Below are 21,412 nucleotides of genomic sequence, written 5' to 3' on the forward strand. Positions count from 1 at the left end.
TGATTATTGACTCTAATTCAATTTCCAACCCATCAGCTGATTTCTTCCAGAGCTGCCAGAAGATTAGGTCCATAAGAGCAGGGAACAATCCATTCCAATGTACATGTGAGCTAAGAGAATTTGTCCAAAGTCTAGGCCAAGTATCAAGTGAAGTGGTAGAGGGTTGGCCTGATTCTTATAAGTGTGGCTATCCAGAAAATTATAAGGGAACCCAGCTGAAGGACTTTCACATGTCTCAGTTATCCTGCAACACAACTCTGCTGCTTGTTACCATTGGGATCACTGTGCTGGTGTTGACTCTTACTGTGACTGCTCTCTGTATCTACTTTGATCTGCCCTGGTATCTCAGGATGGTGTGTCAGTGGACCCAGACCCGGCGCAGGGCAAGGAACACACCCTTAGAAGAACTCCAAAGAACCCTCCAGTTCCATGCTTTTATTTCATATAGTGGGCATGATTCTGCCTGGGTGAAGAATGAATTACTACCAAACCTAGAAAAAGAAGATATAAGGATTTGTCTCCATGAGAGAAACTTTGTTCCTGGCAAGAGCATTGTGGAAAATATCATAAACTGCATTGAGAGAAGTTACAAGTCCATCTTTGTTTTGTCTCCCAACTTTGTCCAGAGTGAGTGGTGCCATTATGAACTCTACTTTGCCTACCACAATCTCTTTCATGAAGCTTTTGATAACTTAATCTTGATCTTACTGGAACCTATTCCACAGTATTCTATTCCTAGCAGCTATCACAAGCTCAAAAATCTCATGGCACAAAGGACTTACTTGGAATGGCCCAAGGAGAAGAGCAAACATGGACTTTTTTGGGCTAACCTAAGAGCATCTATTAATATTAAGTTGATGGAGCAAGCAAAAAAAAGAGATCACACATAGATCCAAAACAATTCCCTTGCTGCTTTTGGAAAACTGTTGCTGCTTTTGGAGGTTTCAACAGTGATTATTTTGCATCAACACAAATCTAAATGCCATTTTGAATATATGATGTAGATAAAAATGTGTACTTTCAGGCTCTCCAGTTCACCATTTATATATGGTAATAAAAATTAATACAATGATATAATTTTTATTTAAGTAGTTAATTTCTAACCCATGGGGAATTAATCTTTTTCTTTTCTAGGACTGAATTCATTGAATTCATCATGTAATCAAGACAAGTACCTATTTAAATAACTTTAGTTTCTATAGCAGATATCTGTAGCTATTGGTGCCCTTCTTGTTTTTACTCAGCATTTGTCCTTGCATGTTGAAGGCCACTTATTGCTAATGCTGCACTCTTTGCCTGGAGGGTTTTCTCCTGGCCATGAGAACCTACTTGGCTTACACAAAGGGCAATTTAGAAGTGCTGGAGATTTTTTTAAAGATTTATTTATTTGAGAGAGAGAGAGCACAAGTGGGGGGGGCAGAGGGAGAGAGAGAGAGAAATTCAGGCAGACTCTATGCTAAGCATGGAGCCCAACATGGGGCTCGATCTCAGGACCCTGAGATCACAACCTGAGCTGAAACCAAGAGTCAGACTCTTAACTAACTGCGCCACTAGGCGCCCCAAGAAGTGCTGGAGATTTTTCTTGGAAGGAGCTCTCAGTGAATATCAGGAAGAGAATTGTTGGAAAAATGCCCCAAATTTCTCACCCATTTTGGGGATAAATCTGGGGTGTGCTTTACACTATCCCTGAGTTCCCCAGTAGAATGGAATTCTAATTCTCCATGGTGGAAACAGCTTGATAAATGTATTTTTCATTGGCTTCCTTTCTATACTTATCTCATATCCTCATTCCTCTAAGGGTGTTTCCTGGGATCATCTTTGAAATAAACTACTTGTAGTTGAATAGTTTTCTCACGGTCTGCACCTGGGGGAACCCAAACCAAGAGTTCTTGAATTACATCTCAGGCCAAATGGAAATTCTGAGTCTGGTTTTCTGTGGCTGGAGATCTTGCTGAGATTCTAGTTGCCTGACACCTAGCATGCACAAGAGACTTTGCTCTTTTGATCAGAAGGAGGAATATAGTCCATGTGTACTGTTTTTATGCATAGCATTCTTGTCTTTGGGAACTATTACACATGATCAGGGCATGAGCAGGGCATGAGCAGATTGGAACATTGCAAGGAATGGGCTATATTAAATATATTTTCCTAGCATCATTTTATCAGATTTTTTTTATACTCATCAATCACTCTCCCAGTCTATCCTTTTAGTCTAGCTGCCAGCTCTGGGAAGATATAATCAGATAGCATCTTGTCATAGCTGCACCACGTATCTCTCACTTTATGCCCTGGGCTTCAATGATACCCCTGCACGTGATGTTCATAGAAGCCCGTTCAGCCATTCTGGTATATGCACAAACCTGGAAGTGCCAGAGACATCCTCTAAGGAGATCCTTGACCACTTAAGGGAAGGGAGCCATTAGATAAATACTGCTTTCTTTTATTCTTGGGTTAACAAATGAGTTATGTTCCACACCATTCCTCAATGAGTCCCCAGTAGGACTGAGATTTACTCACTCTGAGATTGGCTTTTATCTTCTTCCTTGCCTCATTCTTCCCAGTTCCCTTACTCTTGATCCCTGACATTACTTTGCCGAATGACCTGTACACAAAGCTCTTGTCTCAGTCTCCACTTTTGGAAGAAGAAACCCAAATGAGACATGTACTAGTTGCTTTTTGCCCTAAGAAACTTAAAGTCAATCAGAGGCTATTACATGAATCCAGATAACTAAAATAAAAATCAGTGAAACAAAAAATATGCAATGGAAGTTCAGAAATATTTAGATTGAATAGAAAAAAGTCTTAGAAGTGATGGTTTTTCTATTGGGCACTGAAGGAAGATTTTAACTTTGGATTTTTCAATGTGTGATGATGAGGAATGGCAAGACCATTCTAAATAGAGAGATGAAGAGAACAAAGACAAGAATATCCAGGCCTATTTTGGGATTGGTGTCCCAATTTGACTGAGCCATGTAGTTTATGAAAAATGACAGTGAGATAAAAGCATGAAAAGTTAGATTAAGATCATATTGTCAAAGATCTTGAAAAGTTAAGCTATGGAGTTAGAATTTAGGGATACAGAAAAATCATCATTTAAACTTTATGACACATTATAGTGGAAGGGAAATTAAAACAATGAAATATATGCTTAAAAATATATAAAAGTCCTTGTTCTGGGACACCTGAGTAGTTCAGTCAGTTGAGCATCTGACTCTTGATTTCAGCTCATGTCATGATCTCAGGGTCCTGCATTAGGCTTCAGGTGGAATCTGCTTGAAATTCTTTCTCCCTCTCCCTCTGTCCACTCCTCCCGCTCATGCTCTAAATAAATAAATAAAATCTTTTTTTTTTTTTCAAGCTCTTGTTCTGTAATGGAAGTTGCAATAATCGTTAGGACTGGATTTTCCTGTTTTCTCTACGATGATTGCACTTCCTATACTGAACTTCAAGATTTCATAATCAAGCTTCAATGCTCAGCACTAGTTGTGTATTACTTTGCTAGGGCTAATGTAAAAAAGTGCTACAACCTGAGTGGCCTAACCAACAGAAATGTATTGGCTCACAGTTCTGGAGGCTTGAAGTTCAATATTAAGGTGTTAGCAGGGCTGGTGCGTTTTGAGGGGTGGGAAGGAAGGATCTGTTCTAGGCCCCTTATCCTTGGCTTATAGATGACCATCTATAAGAGGGAATACATCTGACCCTTCCTTCTTGAGAGTAAATGGAACTCATACCAAAAACTCTCCAAAATCCTCTTCTAATCTTTAACTCCTCTCAGACTCTCCAACCCCATTTATTGGCTAGAAGTCAGCAAAGGGTTGCAAAACCAGTTATCTAGTCTCACACTTCACTCCAGAGACCTTAACCAAATTGAGATTAAAATAGTCCCATTTAAAAAAAAAAAAAGGTCCCATTTTTATCAGCCTGTTATACTAATAAGACTGCAGTGAAATGGACATTTTATAGGGTGATAATAGGAGGGCAAAGTAGTTTGGCAATATATATATAGAAAGGGCTTTGGAATAACCATGTTCTTTGACCTATAATTCTACTTTAGAAATCTAGCCTAAGAAAATAAGTTGAAATGTGGACAAATATTTCTTACAAGTGTGTTAATTGCAGAGTCCTTGTTAACAGTGAAAAATTTGAAACATTATAAACTTCCAAAAATGGAGGAATGTGCTGTGCTTGTTTAATAACATTTTATAATCATTAAGAGTAGTGTATTGGGTTAAGATGATAAATTTTGTTATGTGTTTTTTACCACAATCTAAAAAAATAATGTATAGGAAGTCTTTTTTATGAACACAAGAGAATGCTTATATTACAATATAAATGAAAAACATAGGATACAAAAGTATATGTACAGAATGGTTTCATATGTTAAAAATATGCAGAATAAAAGGTCTAGGTGAAAATATACAAAAACATCATCACTGCTTGCTTGTGGTTGGTGCTTGCTTTTGCTTTTATACTTTTCTGTACTTGAAAAATTTACAACCAACAAAAGGAAATGATAACAAAACTAAGTCTTTATTCACAGTGCACCTCTCCAGGAACAAAGGAGATTACTGGTGTCATTCTCCCCTGCCACCCCCCCAGCATAAACACAGAGCCACCTGAGGGAAGCAGCTCAGAAAGGACACTGGCTGCCTAACTTGCTTACAATAAGCCCCATCCCTCTGTGCTCTGGTGGGACTGCCCTTCTTAGTCCCAGTGCAGTGGTCCCCTCCCCGGAAAACCAGCACAAACCCCTGCTCACACCATATCTCCTTAACAGAGAGTTCTGTACAGGTCTCAAGGAGACCACAGCATTTCACGAGGAGATCAGAGCACATCTAGTTAAAAGTTGCCACATTCAGGCCAAGGACCAAACACTGCCCACAGCAGGCAAGGAGGGCCTCAGCAGACAACTGGCCTGAAGGACAGAGCAACCAAAACACAATAGCAGGGCACATGCAGCACACACCAGAGACACTCCCTGAAGCACCAGGCCCTGGGCACTACATGGCCTCTTCTTTATATTCAGAAGCAAGAGACATAACTGGCTTTTCAAACACACAGAAGAAGGCAGAGACTTAGACAAAATGCCAAGACAGGGGAATTTTTCCCAAATAAAAACAAGTTAGGCCCTGGCCAGAGATCTAAGTGAAACAGATATAAGTAACATGCCTGATGGAGAATTTAAAGCAATAATCATAAGGATACTCACTGGGCTTGAAAAAAGAATAGAAGACATCAGTGAGACCCTTACCACAGAGATAAAAGAGTTAAAAAGGAATCAATCAGAAATGAAGAGTGCAATAAGCGAGATTGGAAACAGACTTTGATGCAATAAACAGCAGGCTGGAGGAAACAGAGGAACGAATTAGTGACCCAGAAGACAAAATATTGGAAAATAATGAAGCTGAACAAAAGAGAGAAAGAATTGTGCAACATGAGAATAGACTTAGAGAACTCAGTGACTCCATCAAATGTAATAATATTCATATTACAGGAGTCCCAGAAGAAAAATAGAAAAGAAGGAAGAAAATTTATTTGAGGAAATAATAGCTGAAAACTTCCCTAATCTGGGGAAGGAAACAGGCATCCAGATCCAGGAGGCACAGAGAACTCCCATCAAAATCAATAAAAGCAGGCCAACACCAAGACATATTGTAACTAAATTTGCAAAGTATAGTGATAAACAATTTTAAAAGCAGCAAGACAAAAGAAGTCCATAAATTCTGAGGGAAAACCTATAAGGCTAGCTGGAGATTTCTCAACAGAAACTTGGCAAGCTAGAAGGGGAGGGCCATGATATATTCGATGTGCCGAATGGGAAAAACCTGCAGCCAAGAACACTCTATCCGGCAAAGCTATCATTAGGGGTAGAAGGAGAGATAAAGAGTTTCCCAAACAAAAACTAAAGGAGTTTGTGACCACTATATCAGCCCTGCAAGAAATATTAAAGGGGACTTTGAGTGCAAAGGAAAGACCAAAAGTGACAAAGACAAGAAAGAATCAGAGAAAATCTCCAGAAACAACCACAAAACAAGAAATAAAATGGCAATAAATACATATCAATAATTACTTTGAATGTTAATGCACTAAATTCTCCAATCAAAAGACATAAGGTGTCAGAATGGATAAAAAAAAAGAAAAAAGACCCATCTATATGCTGCCTACAAGAGACTCATTTTATTTTTAAAATATTTTTTTAGATTTTATTTTATTTGAGAGAGAGAGAGTGCATGAGAGGGGGTAGGGTCAGAGGGAGAAGCAGATTCCCCACTGAGCAGGGAGCCTGATGTGGGACTCAATCCTGGGACTCCAGGATCATGACCTGAGCCGAACGCAGTCACTTAACCAACTGAGCCACCCAGGTGACCCAAGAGACTCATTTTAGACCTAAGGACACCTACAGATTGAAAGTGAGGGGATGGAGAAACATGTGTCACTCGAATGGATGTCAAAAGGAAGCTAGAGTAGCAATACTTATATTGGACAAATTAGACTTTAAAACAAAGACTGTAATAAGAGACAAAGAAGGACATTATATAATCATAAAGGGGACAATCCAATAAGAAGATATAGCAATCGTAGATATTTATGCACCCAACATGGGAGCACCCAAATATATAAAACAATAACAAACATAAAGGAACTGATAATAACACAATAATTGTAGGGAATTTTAACACCCCACTTACATCAATGGGCAGATCATCTAAGCAGAAAATCAACAAGGAAACAATGGCTTTGAACAACACACTGGACCAGATGGACCTAACAGATATATGCAGAACATTCCATCCTAAAACAGCAGAATACACATTCTTTCAAGTGCACATGGAACATTCGCCAGAATAGATCACATATTAGGCCCCAAAACAGGTCTCAACAAATACAAGAGGATTGAAGTCATACTATGCATCTTTTCTGACCATAGCACTATGAAACTAGAAGTCAACCAAAAGAAAAAAATCTGGAAAGACCACAAATACGTGGAGGTTAAACAACATGCTACTAAACAATGAATAGGTCAACCAGGAAACCAAAGAAGAAATTAAAAGATACATGGAAACAAATGAAAATGAAACACAATGGCCTAAAACCTTCGGGGTGCAGCAAAAGCGGTCCTACAAGGGAAGTATATAGCAATACAGGCCTACCTCAAGAACCAAGAAAAATCTGAAATAAACAACCTAACTTTATACCTAAAGCAGCTAGAAAAAGAACAACAAATGAAGCCTAAAGCTAGTAGAAGGAAGGAAATAATAAGCATTAGAGCAGAAATAAATGATATGGAAACTAAAAAAACAATAGAACAGACCAACAAAACCAGGAGCTGGTTCTTCGAAAAAAAAAAAAAATCAACAAAATTGATAAACCTTTAGCCAGACTTATCAAAAAGAGAAGAAAAAGGACCCAAATAAGTAAAATCACAAGTGAGAGGAGAGAAATAACAGTCAACACCACAGAAATGCAAACAATGTGGAGATAGGGGAACTTTTTTGCACTGTTGATAGGAATGCAAACTGGGGCAACCACTCCTGAAAACAATATGGAGGTTCCTCAAAAAGTAGAACTACTCTATGATCCAGTAATTGCACTACTGGGGTATTTACCCAAAGAATACAAAAATGCTAATTCAAAGGGATAAATGCACACTGATGTTTATAGCAACATTATGGAAAGAGCCATACTGTCCATCCACTGATGAATGGATAAAGAAGCAGTATAGATATACAATGGAATATTACTCAGTCATAAAAACAAATGAAATCTTGCCATTTGCAACAATATGGACAGAGCTAGAGGGTATTGTGAAGCAAAATGAGCCAGTCAGAGAAATACAAATACAATATGATTTCACTCATATGTGAATTTAAGAAAGAAAACAAATGAACAGGGGGCGGAAAAAGAAGAGAGGCAAGCCAAGAAACAGCCTCTTAACTATAGAAAACAAACTGAGGGTTACCGGGGGTGTGTGGGAATGGATTAAATAGGTGAGGGGGATTAAGGAGGGCACTTGATGTGTGAGCACTGGGTGTTGTATGGAAGTGTTGAATCACTCTATTTTATACCTGAAACTAATATTAAGCTGTATGTTAATTAACTGGAATTTAAATTAAAACTTAAAAACAATAAAAAATATAACAACAAAAAAGTAAATATAAACTAAAAAATCCCCCACAAAACAACTAAGTTTTCATCAAAGATAGAACTAGTAGAGAACAGAGGTTATAAAGCTGGTTTCTCTACACAAATATTCTGGAATTAAGTCCTGGCTCCATTTCTCTGTAGCTCTGTGCCCTTGGATGAATTCCTTAAGCTCTTCCAGCCTCCTTTCTCACATCTGTAAAATGAGCATAGTAATGGTGCTTCCCTCATATGACTGTTACAAGAAATCAGTGGCATGATGTGTGGAGAGCCAGGGTCAGGCTATTCTTTCTCCACCTGGCAGGACACAGTGAGTAGGATGAACACTCCAGAGACAAACCACCCCAGCCTGAAATCTGCCCTTCCACCTCCTTCTAGTGACCCGGAGTGGTGATGCATTTCCTCCCTGCTTTATTACAGTGAATATAAATGAGAATAATCATTCCTGTCTCATACTATTGTTAGGAGCATTAAATGAGTTAAAACATGTAATGTGCATAGAACAGGGCCTGGTGCAAAGCAGAAGCTCTGTAAATGTTAGCTCTTATGATGATGCCATTTTTATTGTTATTATTGGTATCTTCATTACCTTATGCCACCCCATGTGGCATTGGAGCTGAGCTGTTAATCATGTGCAGTCTAGATAGTCCTAGGCTTTATCTAAGATGAAATAAAATCAGAAAAGAGACAGAATTTGACTACATAAAAAAATAGAAACAGCTCCCTGTTAAAACAAACAAACAAATGAATAAGCAAACAAACACCAACAGCTAAACATGGCCAATGGAGAAACAGTAAATTGAGAAGTAAACTGGTAGTAAATATCACAGAAAAAAATGACTTTTTTTCTTTATATAAAGAACTAGTAGAATAAAATAGAAAAGCACTAAATCCCAATTGGTATATTGGCAATGAGATGGACAGCTCAAAACAGGATTCAGTTAGGGGTGCCTGGGTGGCTCAGTCGGTTAAGCGTTTGCTTGCTTTCAGCTTGGGTCGTGATCCCAGGGTCCAGTCCTGCATCGGGCTCCCTGCTCTGTGGGGAGCCTGCTTCTCCCTCTCCCCCTGCCCTCTCTGTCTCTCATGAATAAATAAAATCTAAAAACAACAACAACAACAAAAACCAGGATTCAGTTAGAGAACAAACACATGAAAACTTCAACCTCACTAATGCAACCCAAATATCACCAAAGTTTCTAGTTTTTCCTTTTATTTTCAAGTAAAACCATTCAATTCCCCAGTCTGCATGGTTGCAGGAAAGCAGTCCCTCCTGAGGACTTCAGAGGCATGCTGAATTTCTGGCTACCTCTCCTGTTCTCTTTTCTGGACTATTTCTTCCAGTGGCTCCCCAACACTTTGGACCAGCTCATCCCTGCCTTCCTTCGCTGCTCCAGAGCTTTGTGATGGACTTCATTCCCTTACCAGGACACAGTCACTTCTTGAATTCTACAAATTAACACCCACACAGGTAGATGACCACCCTTAATAAAAATCCATTATCAAAGTTAATCAGCTCGGTCCCAGGCACTATGTCTTTGAGAGTCGGGGGAAGGAGTGCTGCATGTTGATATGTGGCCTACGAGGATGTTAACCTCTCTTCCAAGACACCTTGAAGATACTTCTTGGAACTTAACTATGATAGCCCCATCCCCCAAAGAAATTGAAGCATTGGAAAATATGCTAAGGGAAGTTTTAAAGATTTAGAACAAAAGGATTAATTGCCAATGTAAGGGAAAAAATAAGAAATAAGAGCCTAAATCTGGGAGGTCCACCTGCATCTAATAAGTGTTCCAGACAGAGAAAAAGGAGGGGAAGACATTGTCAAAGTAATAAAGCAAAGAAATTCCACTGTAAGACATGAATCTCTTAACTATGCCCAGCAAAATAAATGGTAGAAGGCACCTCCTCTTGAAATTTTGAACAACTTTAGAATAATGTTAGACAATGATCCTAAAAGTTTCCAGAGAGAAAGAGAAAAGCACACACAAAGAGTCAGAAACCAAGATGGCATTGCACTTCTCAATACCAGAAGCTAGAAAATAAAATTTTGTAGGGCAAATTATTTGGAACTTAGGAATTTAGATACAGCTAAATAATCAATCAAATATGAAACAGGACATTTAGGTTCTCACTCTAAATTAACCCTCAAAGACTCTTTCTTAGGAAATTACTGGAGGATGTGTTCCACTAGAGATGTAAAAACCAGGAAAGACAATGCTATACATTCTCTATAGTGTTCCTGCCATGCAGGTACAAGAAACATGAGTAACTTCAAGAGCATAACAAATGTAAATATCTAGTAAACTAATTAGGAAATGATGAGTTTTGCTTACCTATTACTTTTGTTTTTAATATAGTTTATTTAATTGCAAGCATATACAATTTAATTTTTATAATAGTTCCTTTTAACTGGTTCACAAAATTCTTAAAAATTAAAAATTGGCTCTTAAGAGCTGGTGTAACCCAGCTCTAGCACACCACTGGATATCTTGGAAAATATTTCAGTAAGCATGATTCAGTGAGTAATTTTTTCATATTCAGCCAAAACATTGTGCATATTTGTTGCCAACAAGGAAATCTAGGGAGATTCCTCACGCGGATACGTCTCACAGGATGTTTGTAACGTGACAGCATTTCTCTAATACTTGGTCTAAAACAAACATGAAGTGACTTATTAATAAAGCTATAATAATAACTGGTACCTGGATGAGAAATCCAGACTTTCCTCCTTTCCTTCTCTACTGTTTTCCCTTTGTCACTCCCTTGTTTAGCTTATAAATTTTATTTTCTCCCTTTTTTCGGGTCTCCATTCCTATCCTGTCCCTTGCCTTCCATCCTGATTTTCTCTGCTTTGTTGTCCCCTCTTCTTTCCACTATGTTTTCACTTTCTCCTTTAATCTGCTATCCTTTCTGCTTTTTAAAAACCTTCCATTTTCTCTCTCTTCTTCTTTAATCTTTCGTTAGTATTTGCTTATCTTCAGTCTTCGCCACCCCATTCCACCTCTAGTATATGAATATCTTCTTCTTTCTTAATCTCCTTCTCTTTCTACTGCCAACTTCTCTTTACTGCTGCCTTTGCTTCTATTTCTTTTGACAGCCTTTCTCAGTGTCATAGCTTATGGGCAGGACAGAGACTCATCCTGAGGATACTTTCTGAAGATAAGAAATCTGATTATATATATAATGTATTATATATATCCTTTCTTATCCCTAAAGGCTTTGGGGGTAATTTCTGAGGACACAGGTCCTGATAGATGCTTCTACAACAGGGTTATTTGCAGAGTGAACAGGATCATTTGAGAAAGGGAGTTAAGAGCTGAAGTCAGGAAAGGTGAGGAAATTAGAAATATCAATATTTGGCATTACTGGGAAAAATTCTGTGGGTGAATAGGAGTGCCAGTTTGTTGGCTAATTGTAGGATGGTCATTAATTAACTTAAGGCTCTAGCCCTATTTGTTCAATATGGCAGCCACTAGCCATATGTCGCTATCAAGTGTTTGAAATGTGGCAAGTCTGAGTTGAAATGTGCTCTAAGTATAAAATACATACCAGATTTCTAAGACATTGTATGAAAAAAATATGAAATATCTTAATAGCTTGTATATTGAATATATGTTAATATTTTGATATAGTGATTCAATATATTATTAAAACTACTTCAACCTGTTTCTTTTTGTCTCTTTAAATATAGTTACTAGATAAAGTTACTTGTGTGGCTTGCATTATTTCTATATTCTATTGGACAGTGCTGCTCTAGTCCTTGATAATGAAGTATTTACTAAATCTCTGCAAAGTCTTTTTTTTAATTTAAATTCAATTAGCTAACATATAGTACATCATTAGTTTTTTATATAATGCTCAATAATTCATTAGTTGTGACTGCAAAGTCTTTCTTTAGGCTTCCATTACATATTTAGGACCATTCAATTTATTTGTTCAAATTAAAATTTTCTCCCCTCCTTATACTTGTCAAGTATAGTAAGTTTTAGTATATGTGCTGCCGAAGTGAGCACTCAAGTTCAGTTTAGTAAGTGAATGATAAATTACTGGAATTTCCTAACCATGTGAGAATTTTGTTACCTTTTATTTTTCAGAAATATAATTTAGAAAAAATAAACTGTGCCACTGTTTTCTCTTACTGATATTTATAATTAAACTAGTGGAGCTTTACTCAATTAACACGCGCTTCATACTAGACTATGACCTAGCCTGCAGTAGCTTTAAGGAAAAGCAGTCCCAGTCCCTTCCTTCCACCGGTGGGGAGCCTTGAGTTATGTGACTTTCCTCCCCGGACCTGGGCCCTATCAAAGGCAAATGGTCCCTTTCCTCAGGGACCTGGGCCCTATCAAAGGCAAGACGTAAAATAGGCCAGTAGACTATCAGATGGTCCATGGGTCCTCTGCCCAATAGAGATGCTCCATTTGGAGCTCCTTGGATACAAGGATCCAATCAGATTTATTATCTTCAGAAAGTACCCTCAGGATGTCTCTGTCCTGCCCATAAGCTATGAATCTGAGAAAAGGCTGTCAGAAGAAATAGAAGCAAAGGCAGCAGTAAAGAGGAGCTGGCAGTACAAAGAGAAGGAAATTAAGAAAGAGGAAGGGTCAAAGAGAAGCTGACTCATTACTAGAGAACAGCCTTTGCCCACTTTGGAGAGTACAGTAAGATGGCCTGACCACCAGGGCTGCTGTGGGAACCATTTTGTTAGTTCTTTGTGAGGCCCTGCAGTGTGGGGCGGTGCTTCCTTACTTCTTGGAGTATCTGTAAAATAAATCTCCCACCACCTGAGGTAGCACAAGTTCTCTGTTCACTGCAATTTATATATGGAGGGAGAAATATGGCAGGCAGAATTCTGAAATCAAGGGAAGTTATAAGAGGGTAAAAGTATGTGAGAGTGTGTGTGTTTATATGTGTGTGGGGTAATTACCAGGGCAGATTATCTCTGAAACTCAGAATAAGGGAAGAGGGGGAAAAGGGACAGAAAAAAGGGAAAGATTTTTGAAAGGAATAAAAAAAATTACAGCCCCAAATTATCAGTATATGGTTCTGAGCTTCCTATTCCTATTGCTAATTGCAAATAAGGATTAGAATATTTGGAAATTCCAGGTGAAGGCAGAGAGAGTAGTTCATGAACTTTTGGGCAGTGGGAATAGTGAAAACACCGTGGGCTTTGGAGCCAGACAGGCTCAAGTTTGAACCCTGACTCCATCTCTTACTGGATGATGACCTTGGGCAAGTTTCTTATTCTCTCTGAACTAGTTTCATCATCTGTCAAATGGGAATTTTATATAAGTTTGATGGAGTTTCTGGTGAGGATTAGCCAATATCTTGTATATAATACTTGCTATATTTACTTTAGGAAGTAAATGCAAGGTATTATGATGATGATGATGGTGACACAGAATACTCTTCAACTGGGCTCAACTTGTTTTTGGTAAGTAAATTTTAAAAAAGTAAAGAAAACTTCACCATTCACTGACAGAGTGAAGTGTTTAGACATTTTGGGCTCTGGGAAAAGGAAGAATACGTCTTTGGACACCAAAAAACTCAAGTGATTTTTTTTTTCCTTGAGAGGACAATACAGATTATGAGTGTGCTGATCATAGTGGTTTGAGAATTTCTGAGATGAAAGAGATTTTAGAGCTTAGTTTGCCTCACAAGCCAGGAGGACCCTGCCCCACGCTCCTGATGGGTGTGCCTCCAGCACCTATTTTTATGTGTATGTGTATACGGACATGTTTGCATAGGTTTCGGTGGGCAGTAGAGTGTCCATTTTCCGTTGTGGTTTTTCTTTATACTGTTCCTTATTGCGTGATTTCCCCCTCTAAATTATGTGTAGAAATACATGCATTACATTTTTACCAAAAATCCCAATATTATTGTTAAAAAAAATTCTTGTTTTCAGAAAGTACCCCCTCCCCATTTTCACATTTACATAAACCTGTTATAACCATTCATTTTTGAATTGGCCATTCCTCCTGTGGACAATCCATTTGGAAGTTTTGTTTTGTTTTGTTTTTTTTAAAGATTTTATTTATTTAGCAGGGAGCCCGATGCGGGACTCGATCCCGGGACTCCAGGATCATGACCTGAGCCGAAGGCAGTCACTTAACCAACTGAGCCACCCAGGCGCCCCATTTGGAAGTTTTTATCTTCACTAGCAATGTCCAGGAGTGTCACCTGAACCTTAAGTATAAATAAAATCTCAAAAACTGTTGCTTTGAAAAAATTGATGTGTACTCTGTAATCTATATAAATAGTGCCATGTTTGTTTTACCACATCACTTCAAAATAAGGCCTCTAGCTAACCCCGTCCCACACTTTTCTAGTCAGGTTACTGAAATTATGGAGTCGCCATTCCTATCCTTCGATCACCACTTAGCCATCCCACCCGGTTTGATGTCTGAGCTGAACTTTGAAGGATGGCACCATCAAAGTACTCTAAAATGCTTTGGGAAACAATATGGCAGTTCTGCAGAAAATTAAACATAAAATTACCATATGATCCAGCAATTCCACTTCTAGGTATAAACCCAAAAGAACTGAAAGCAGGGACTTGAACAGGTATTTGTACACCCATGTTCATAGCAACATTATTCACAAGAGCCAAACGGTGAAAACAACCCAAATATCCACTGATGGATGAATGGATAAACAAAATATAGCATATATATATATACACACAATAAATTATTATTCAGCCTGAAAAAAGAAGGAAATTCTAATACATACTACAACATGAAAGAATAAAGTCCTGCCTTGCCATTCTTTTTTTTTTTTTAAGATTTTATTTTTATTTATTTATTTGAGAGAGAGAGAGAGTGTGTGTGTGTGTACAAGCACGTGCATGAGTGAGGGCAGGGGGAGGGACAAAGACTGTGCTAAGTGCGGAGCCCGACGCCAATTCAGGGCTCAATCCCACAATCCTGAGATCATAACTGAGCTACCCCCTTACCATTCTTTGACAAGAGTTATGAATAATTTTATCTTTAACAAAACTTTGATCTTGAAGCCAGAATGAGAGCAGTTAGAGAAAGAAAGATAAATAAAGGAACCAGGATGATAATGGAGGGTTTGGCACTGGGTCTTACCACCACTGTCATATAGAGAGAAGGATTTCCCTGAGAAAGTCTTTTTTTTTTTAAGCAGCCTCCGTGGCCTGAGATCATGACCTGAGCCAAATCAAGAGTTGGACTTTTAACCAACTGAGCCACCCAGGTGCCCTGAGAAACAGGTTTTGATTGGGGAGGCTGGACTATTCCAATATGAAAGGTGAAATGAGATATGCATGGACCTAACCTGCTCTCAAGGAAGGTATTAGAAACCCTTTTTGTTTGTTTTGGTTATTACTAGACCAGAAAAGGTGACTGGGGCCGTAAGAACTCTCACTGAAGGAGATGAGATTTCAAAGAACAGACTGGAATAGTCTATACCTTGCCCCTCCAAGGGAATGCAGTCCCAAGAAGCTCTAGGGAAGTGTCCTCCTTTTTTTTCTTTAAAGATTTATTCATTTATTTGAGGGAGAGAGAGAGCGTGACCAGGGGCAAGGGCAGAGGGAGAGGGAGAGAAAGAATCTTAAGCAGACTCCTTGCTGAGTGTGGGGCCTGCAGCGGGGCTCAATCTCTCAACCCTGAGATTATGACCTGAGCTGAAACCAAGAGTCAGATGCTTAATTGACTGAGCCACCCAGGTGCCCCAAGAAGTGCCCTCTTAAAAGGTTAGATAAGGAGTCAACAAGTTTAATTGGGGAACCCTTTAAAGATGACAGTTACACCAGGTAGTCATACAACTGTGGCCACACTTGAGGGGGGTGGTCTGAGAAGATGAGCATAGCATCTTCTAGCTTCTAGCATTGCCAGTGAGTTTTGAGGCGAATCAATTATTAGAAGAGAGGAGAAAAAAGAAGGAAATTCTGAAATACCCTACGACATGGAAGAACCTTAAAAACATTGTGTGCTAAATGAATGAAGCCCATCACAAAAGGACGAACATTACACGATTCCACTCCTATGAGGTGCCTACGGTAGTCAAACTTACAGAGACAGAGAGTAGACAGAAAGTGGACGCCAGGGGCTAAGAGGAGGGGGAGTTGGGGAATTGTTGTTTAATCGGTCAAGAGCTTCCGTTTGGGAAGATGAAAAGATCTGCAGATGGGTAGTGTGATGGTTACACAACCACGTGAATGGGCTTCATGGCACGACACTTAAAAATGGTAGATATTATGTATGTGTATTTTACTGTCATTTTTTTAAAAAGTGCTTGAAGATTGTAATGAATTTAGGCAACGTGTAATGCCACTAGCCTGCAGTAGAGGGCAAAGGAGCTTAAGCTTCACTGAAAAGCTTGATTGCAGTGCCCCTGCTGCCAGTCTAGCCCTGTCAGTGAACCATCCACACCTGCAGCTCCGCTGGAGCCCCTGGAAGCCTGGGGGTAAGAACTTTAGCGTTCTTTGCTCTAATACTCGTGAGAAAGGAACAAGGGTTGAATGGGTCTTTTTTAAAGAAGAAATCATCTGAACTCCTGTACCTGGGAGGAAAGTAGCCTTACTCAGATTTTTAGTATTTATTATTTTGCCTATATTAATCTCAAGATGAATGATTAATGAGTGACCTTGGGGCTACTGATCTAAGAAACTGTCTTGCAGGCGCTTGAGGTTTGGGTTTCCTTTCACTGGTTGCTGATTAAACCTGGTCAGTCCTTCTACCCAGAATGGATGCTCGCATCATGGTGGGGAGGTTTCTCCAGCTTTTATTCTTCCTGTCGTGCATGTTAATAACATCTGCTGCTTGGCTATTTAAAGCATCGTTGTGCCTCCTTTACTAGTTTAAAAGTTCTGCATGTGCATGGGGCACATCTGATGGATTTTGTGCAATGTAGATCTTGTTCAGTTGCCTGGAGAAGTCCAAAGTGCCCAAAGATGGCGAGGTGGCTGCTATAGAGTACAGAATGATTAATAGCACCAGGGCATTTGATTCCTAGGAGAGCTTTCTCACAGACCACCTATGCTGAGTTATGAATTAGAGTTCTGTGTAATTTCTAAGTTTTGTTTCAATTCTTGTGAAATCGTAACTTAGGAAGGCATGAAGGCAAAGTCTCTTGAGCTCTATGACACCTAGCAGAGTGTCCACTAGCAGCTGCTTGCCACTTTACAGAGAAGCACGTGGGGTCGGAAGGGTGGAAGAAGCCACCATGACAGCTAGCCCTGATGGTGGAATCAATGTTGGTAATCACATCCCAAATGACTTAATTTCAGGTTTTGAAATGCCTTCAGTTTGGGTTCTGGAAGGGAGTAGATAGGTCTGGATTCAAATCCATACTCTATCCTTTATTCACTGGGTTACCTTGGGTGAGTTACTTAACCTCTGAGTTTTAGCTCCTCCATTTGTGACATAGGGGATAAAAATGTCACCATTTTGTTGAGTTTTTGAAGGGATTGGACAAGATAGCATATGAAAGCATTTAGCTCTATGCCAGCCACAAAGGAAGCACTCAAAAATGTCATTCTTGCTCTTTCTTATGTTGCAAAGATCATTCAACAGGCTCTGAGGTTTTAACCCCTTCTCCACTTTTTTGCGTCACTGGGAAAAATATGATTAAGTATTCTTTGCTAAACCACCAATAGTCATTTCATAGTGTCTTTTGATTTGGACTTTTAAATCATAAGCTATTAAAGAAAGTCATTCTCTGTTTTTCACCTGCTCTCAGCATAGTAGTAATAGTAGTAGGAATAGGACAATATATAATACGTATTGAATGCATCTTTCATAAAAAAAAATTATGCCCTACTTTTTAAAATGTTGAAATGAAATATCATAGTGTACATGAATTGACTGATAGGACTTTTTAATTTTATTATATTTAGAGAAGTTCAAAAAGAGTAAGTTCCTCTCCCTTCTTTAGAATAAGTTACAGATGAGGTTGTGGTATTGGGCAGGGAGAAGAAGTCAGTAAAATATGAAAGCTATGACACCTCATTTCAGGGGATTCCAGAGGTAGCAACTGGGTTAGATTCTGCTGCATTTTTCAAGGGCCATACCCCCCAAACTTAGGAGCTACAATTTGAAGTACTCTGTGAAATGATAATGTCAAAAAACACTTTTGTCAGCTTAAGGACTCTAACTGCCAGGGTCCTGCCAAGCCACATCGGATCCTGAGACAAAAGGAAAAATCAGGAATAATGATCCTGTCTTTATGAAAAATTTTGATATTTTGTTCATTGTGGATTTTTATATTAAATTAATTTTTTAAAATGTTTAATTAAAAAATTATTTATCTTGATTATTGAGTTTCTTGACACACCTTAAAATTGGTGCCTGAAATCACCCTACTCTGGGCCTAGATGACTGCCACCATTTGTGATAAGCTACACGTGACAACAGTGATTTGTATACATTATCTCTTTTAGGCCTCTGTACAAAATACATTTACAGATGAAAAAAATGGAACCTTTCAGCAGTTAAATAAATGGTCCGATTTAACACAGCCAGTGAGTAGCTAAGATAGGACTTGAACACAAATCAATCAATCCCTAACACTAAACTCATTCTTTGACCATCATGCAATGCACCATATCAGGAATTCACAACACAAATTCATCCATTTGACACACATTTTTGAGAGCATATTATGTGCCACCTTGTGCTAAGAGATACAAAATTGAAATCATTCATTCATATATACATTTAAAAAGTATTTACTGAGCATGTACTATGTGTACTATTCTAGGTGGTGGGGATGCAGAAGTGAACAAACTCATCAGCTCCTTTCTTATGGGCATTAAGAGATGGAAGAGACAGTCAATAAATAAATGAACAAAGGTTTCAGATAGCAGTATGTTTTGAAGAGACATAAAATAAGGTGATGTGAACTAATAGCAAGTTGGCCACTTTTTTTTTTTTTAAAGATTTTATTTATTTGAGAGAGAGCACACATGAGTGGGAGGGGGAAGGAGGGGCAGAGGGAGAGGGAGAAGCAGACTCCCTGCTGAGCAGGGAGCCTGACACAGGGCTCGATCCCAGGACCCTGAGATCATGACCTGAGCCAAAGGCAGATGCCTAATTGACTGAGCCACCCAGGCACCCCACAAGTTGGCCACTTTAGATTAGGTGGTCAAGTCAGGTCTCTTAGAGGAAATAATCTGTAAGCCAAGATCTAAATGACAAGACAACCCAGCCTAGCAAGGATTGGGGAAAGAGCACCCCAAGCAGGGGGACAAACTAGTGCAGGGCGCTAAGGTCAGAACAGGTGTGGTGTGAAGTGAGATCCCAGAAAGAAGCAAGAACAGCTCATGGAGGGTGTTATAAACCAGTATCGAGAGTTTGGGTTTTATTTTAAGTGTGACAGTACATAGTTAGGACATAGGCTGGCTGCTGTAACAAAATACAGTGGCTCCAGCAAGATAGGGCTCAACATAATGGCTTAATCCATGTCAGTCCTTGTAAGTAACTGATATAAAACCTAAATTGGGTGGCCATTTGAAGACTTACTCGTTAGGTTCCTTGGACTGTATAATGGGAAACTTTAAAGAATCAGTATGACTTAGTGAGATGTAATTTCATTGTGATAAGGTATTATAACATATTTGAAAACAAATTTACCTTGACTCATCCTAGAGAGACAAGGTAGCAGAGTCACTAAGACACCAGGCACTGGTATGTTAACTCTGTGACTCTGCAGCAGTTATATGACCTCTCTAAGCACCACCTTCCATACCTGTAGAAGGTGAACAGTGATAGCACTGACCCTGTAAGGCAGTTGCTGCAAGGATCAAGCTATATGAAGTTAGTATTACTTAGCTCAGTGAATGCTAGTTATTGTTACCTAGAAAGACATCAAGGGGCCACTGCCTCATTTGCATGATAGAGTCAACTTGGAGATGCTATCAGACTTGTTGAATAGATATAAATATATAGATTCATGACCCAGAACAAGTTACTCAGGCCATCTTAAATGTGGGTAATGAATTACTATTAGGGTACTGGTAACAAATTTATTTTGCTATATTTTTAAAATCTGGAAAATTATCATGAACATAAAGTTGCACCATAGAGGCTGTCTTATTATGTTCATATTTGTTCTTACATTGATCATTGGATGCTATATTAAGGGTTACATAAAAAGGAGATGACCAAGAAAAGACTACGTGGGATAGATTGGAGGAATATTTTCAGTGGAAAGGTGAAAACTCCAGGCCAGTTCCAGGCTACCATCTTCTCAATCCCATCCCCCACCTGGTGCCTTTTGTGGCCCCTTCCACTGAGCACACAATAAACAAGGAATATCATAATCAAAGTTTTCTCTTCATAGTCATGGCACAAGATGGTTGAGCATTTCTGTGTCCATTTTCCTATATTCTACAGAACAGTTTTATAAAGTATTTGCATTTTTAAATTATTTTGGGAAATACCTACATTTTCTAGAATTTCCTCAACAACAACAATGACAAATTTGGGCAGGTTCTAGAGAAAGAAAAATCCAGATGAGCGTGAGGTTATAGTCCAGGTGTCCTTTTGTCTGAGTTCTGCCTGTTTTGTCCCCTCACCCTATCAATCCATATCTCCATGTCTATGTCTTTTTGTTATCTCATTATTTGTCTATGTCTACAGACATAGTATGTCTATGTATATGTTATCTCATTTATTTATCCCAACACTCTGTGAGGAGAGTACTATTACAGTACTATTACCTGCATTTTACAGATGAGGAAACTCATGGATGCTGAGGACTTTGAGAGAAGAGTCAGACTTCAAGTTGTTGATTGGACACAGAATGGAGACAATTGAAGAATTAAGATTTTCACAATATTCATTATTCAAGACATGTATTAAGTACCTATGCTGCCAGGAACTTTTCTGGGCACTGGGACTATAGCAGTGAATAGAACAGATAGAACTTCTCTTCCTACACAGCTTACATTCTAGTAGGGGGATAAGAAAAGAGAGATTACGAACAAAATGTTAGGTGGTGAGAAGGGCTAGAAAGAAAAATAACTTTAAGATAAGGAGAATAGAGAGCAATTAGGGAGTGGTATTTTGTAGAGGGTGGTCAAAAACCGTCTTTCTGATATGGTAACCATAGTGCAGAGATGTCAAGGGAGTGAGGGAGCATGCCACTTGTCATTTGGGCAAAGTGTATTCTGGAAAGAGAACAGCCAAGTACAAGTTCGAAGATCTGATGTGAGAGCATGCTTGGAAAGTGTAAAGAATGACCAGACAAGGGCGCCTGGGTGGCTCAGTTGGTTAAGCGACTGCCTTCGGCTCAGGTCATGATC

At 38.9% G+C, this 21,412-nt stretch overlaps 2 protein-coding genes across 17 annotated transcripts in view; both read left to right on the plus strand.

Annotated features, from left to right (window-relative positions):
• LOC102738668 (toll-like receptor 1) overlaps window positions 1-1,033 on the plus strand; it is a 6,353-nt gene extending 5,320 nt beyond the window's left edge. The window contains exon 4 of the mRNA XM_081813167.1: window positions 6-1,033. Coding sequence (XP_081669293.1) covers window positions 6-890 — 885 coding nt within the window. The 3' untranslated portion in view covers window positions 891-1,033. The remainder of the gene's footprint in view (window positions 1-5) is intronic.
• The window catches only part of TLR10 (toll like receptor 10), a 66,370-nt gene that overhangs the window by 38,996 nt on the left and 5,962 nt on the right, over window positions 1-21,412 (plus strand). For 5 of the 16 annotated variants that reach the window (XM_081812464.1, XM_081812467.1, XM_081812468.1 and 2 more), the window contains exon 1: window positions 16,403-16,572. Coding sequence is in view for 1 of the 16 variants with exons in the window: in XM_081812474.1 (XP_081668600.1) it covers window positions 16,434-16,572 (139 nt within the window). In the remaining 15 variants the exon portion in view is untranslated. Of the gene's footprint in view, window positions 1-13,501; window positions 13,577-15,648; window positions 16,573-20,840; window positions 21,368-21,412 lie in introns of those variants that run through there. The other 11 variants (XM_081812463.1, XM_081812466.1, XM_081812469.1 and 8 more) reach the window with 6 other exon arrangements.

Source organism: Leptonychotes weddellii, chromosome 2 (genome assembly GCF_054177405.1).
Source record: "Leptonychotes weddellii isolate Sample4059 chromosome 2, ASM5417740v2, whole genome shotgun sequence".
In the NCBI taxonomy this organism is placed as follows: domain Eukaryota; kingdom Metazoa; phylum Chordata; class Mammalia; order Carnivora; family Phocidae; genus Leptonychotes; species Leptonychotes weddellii.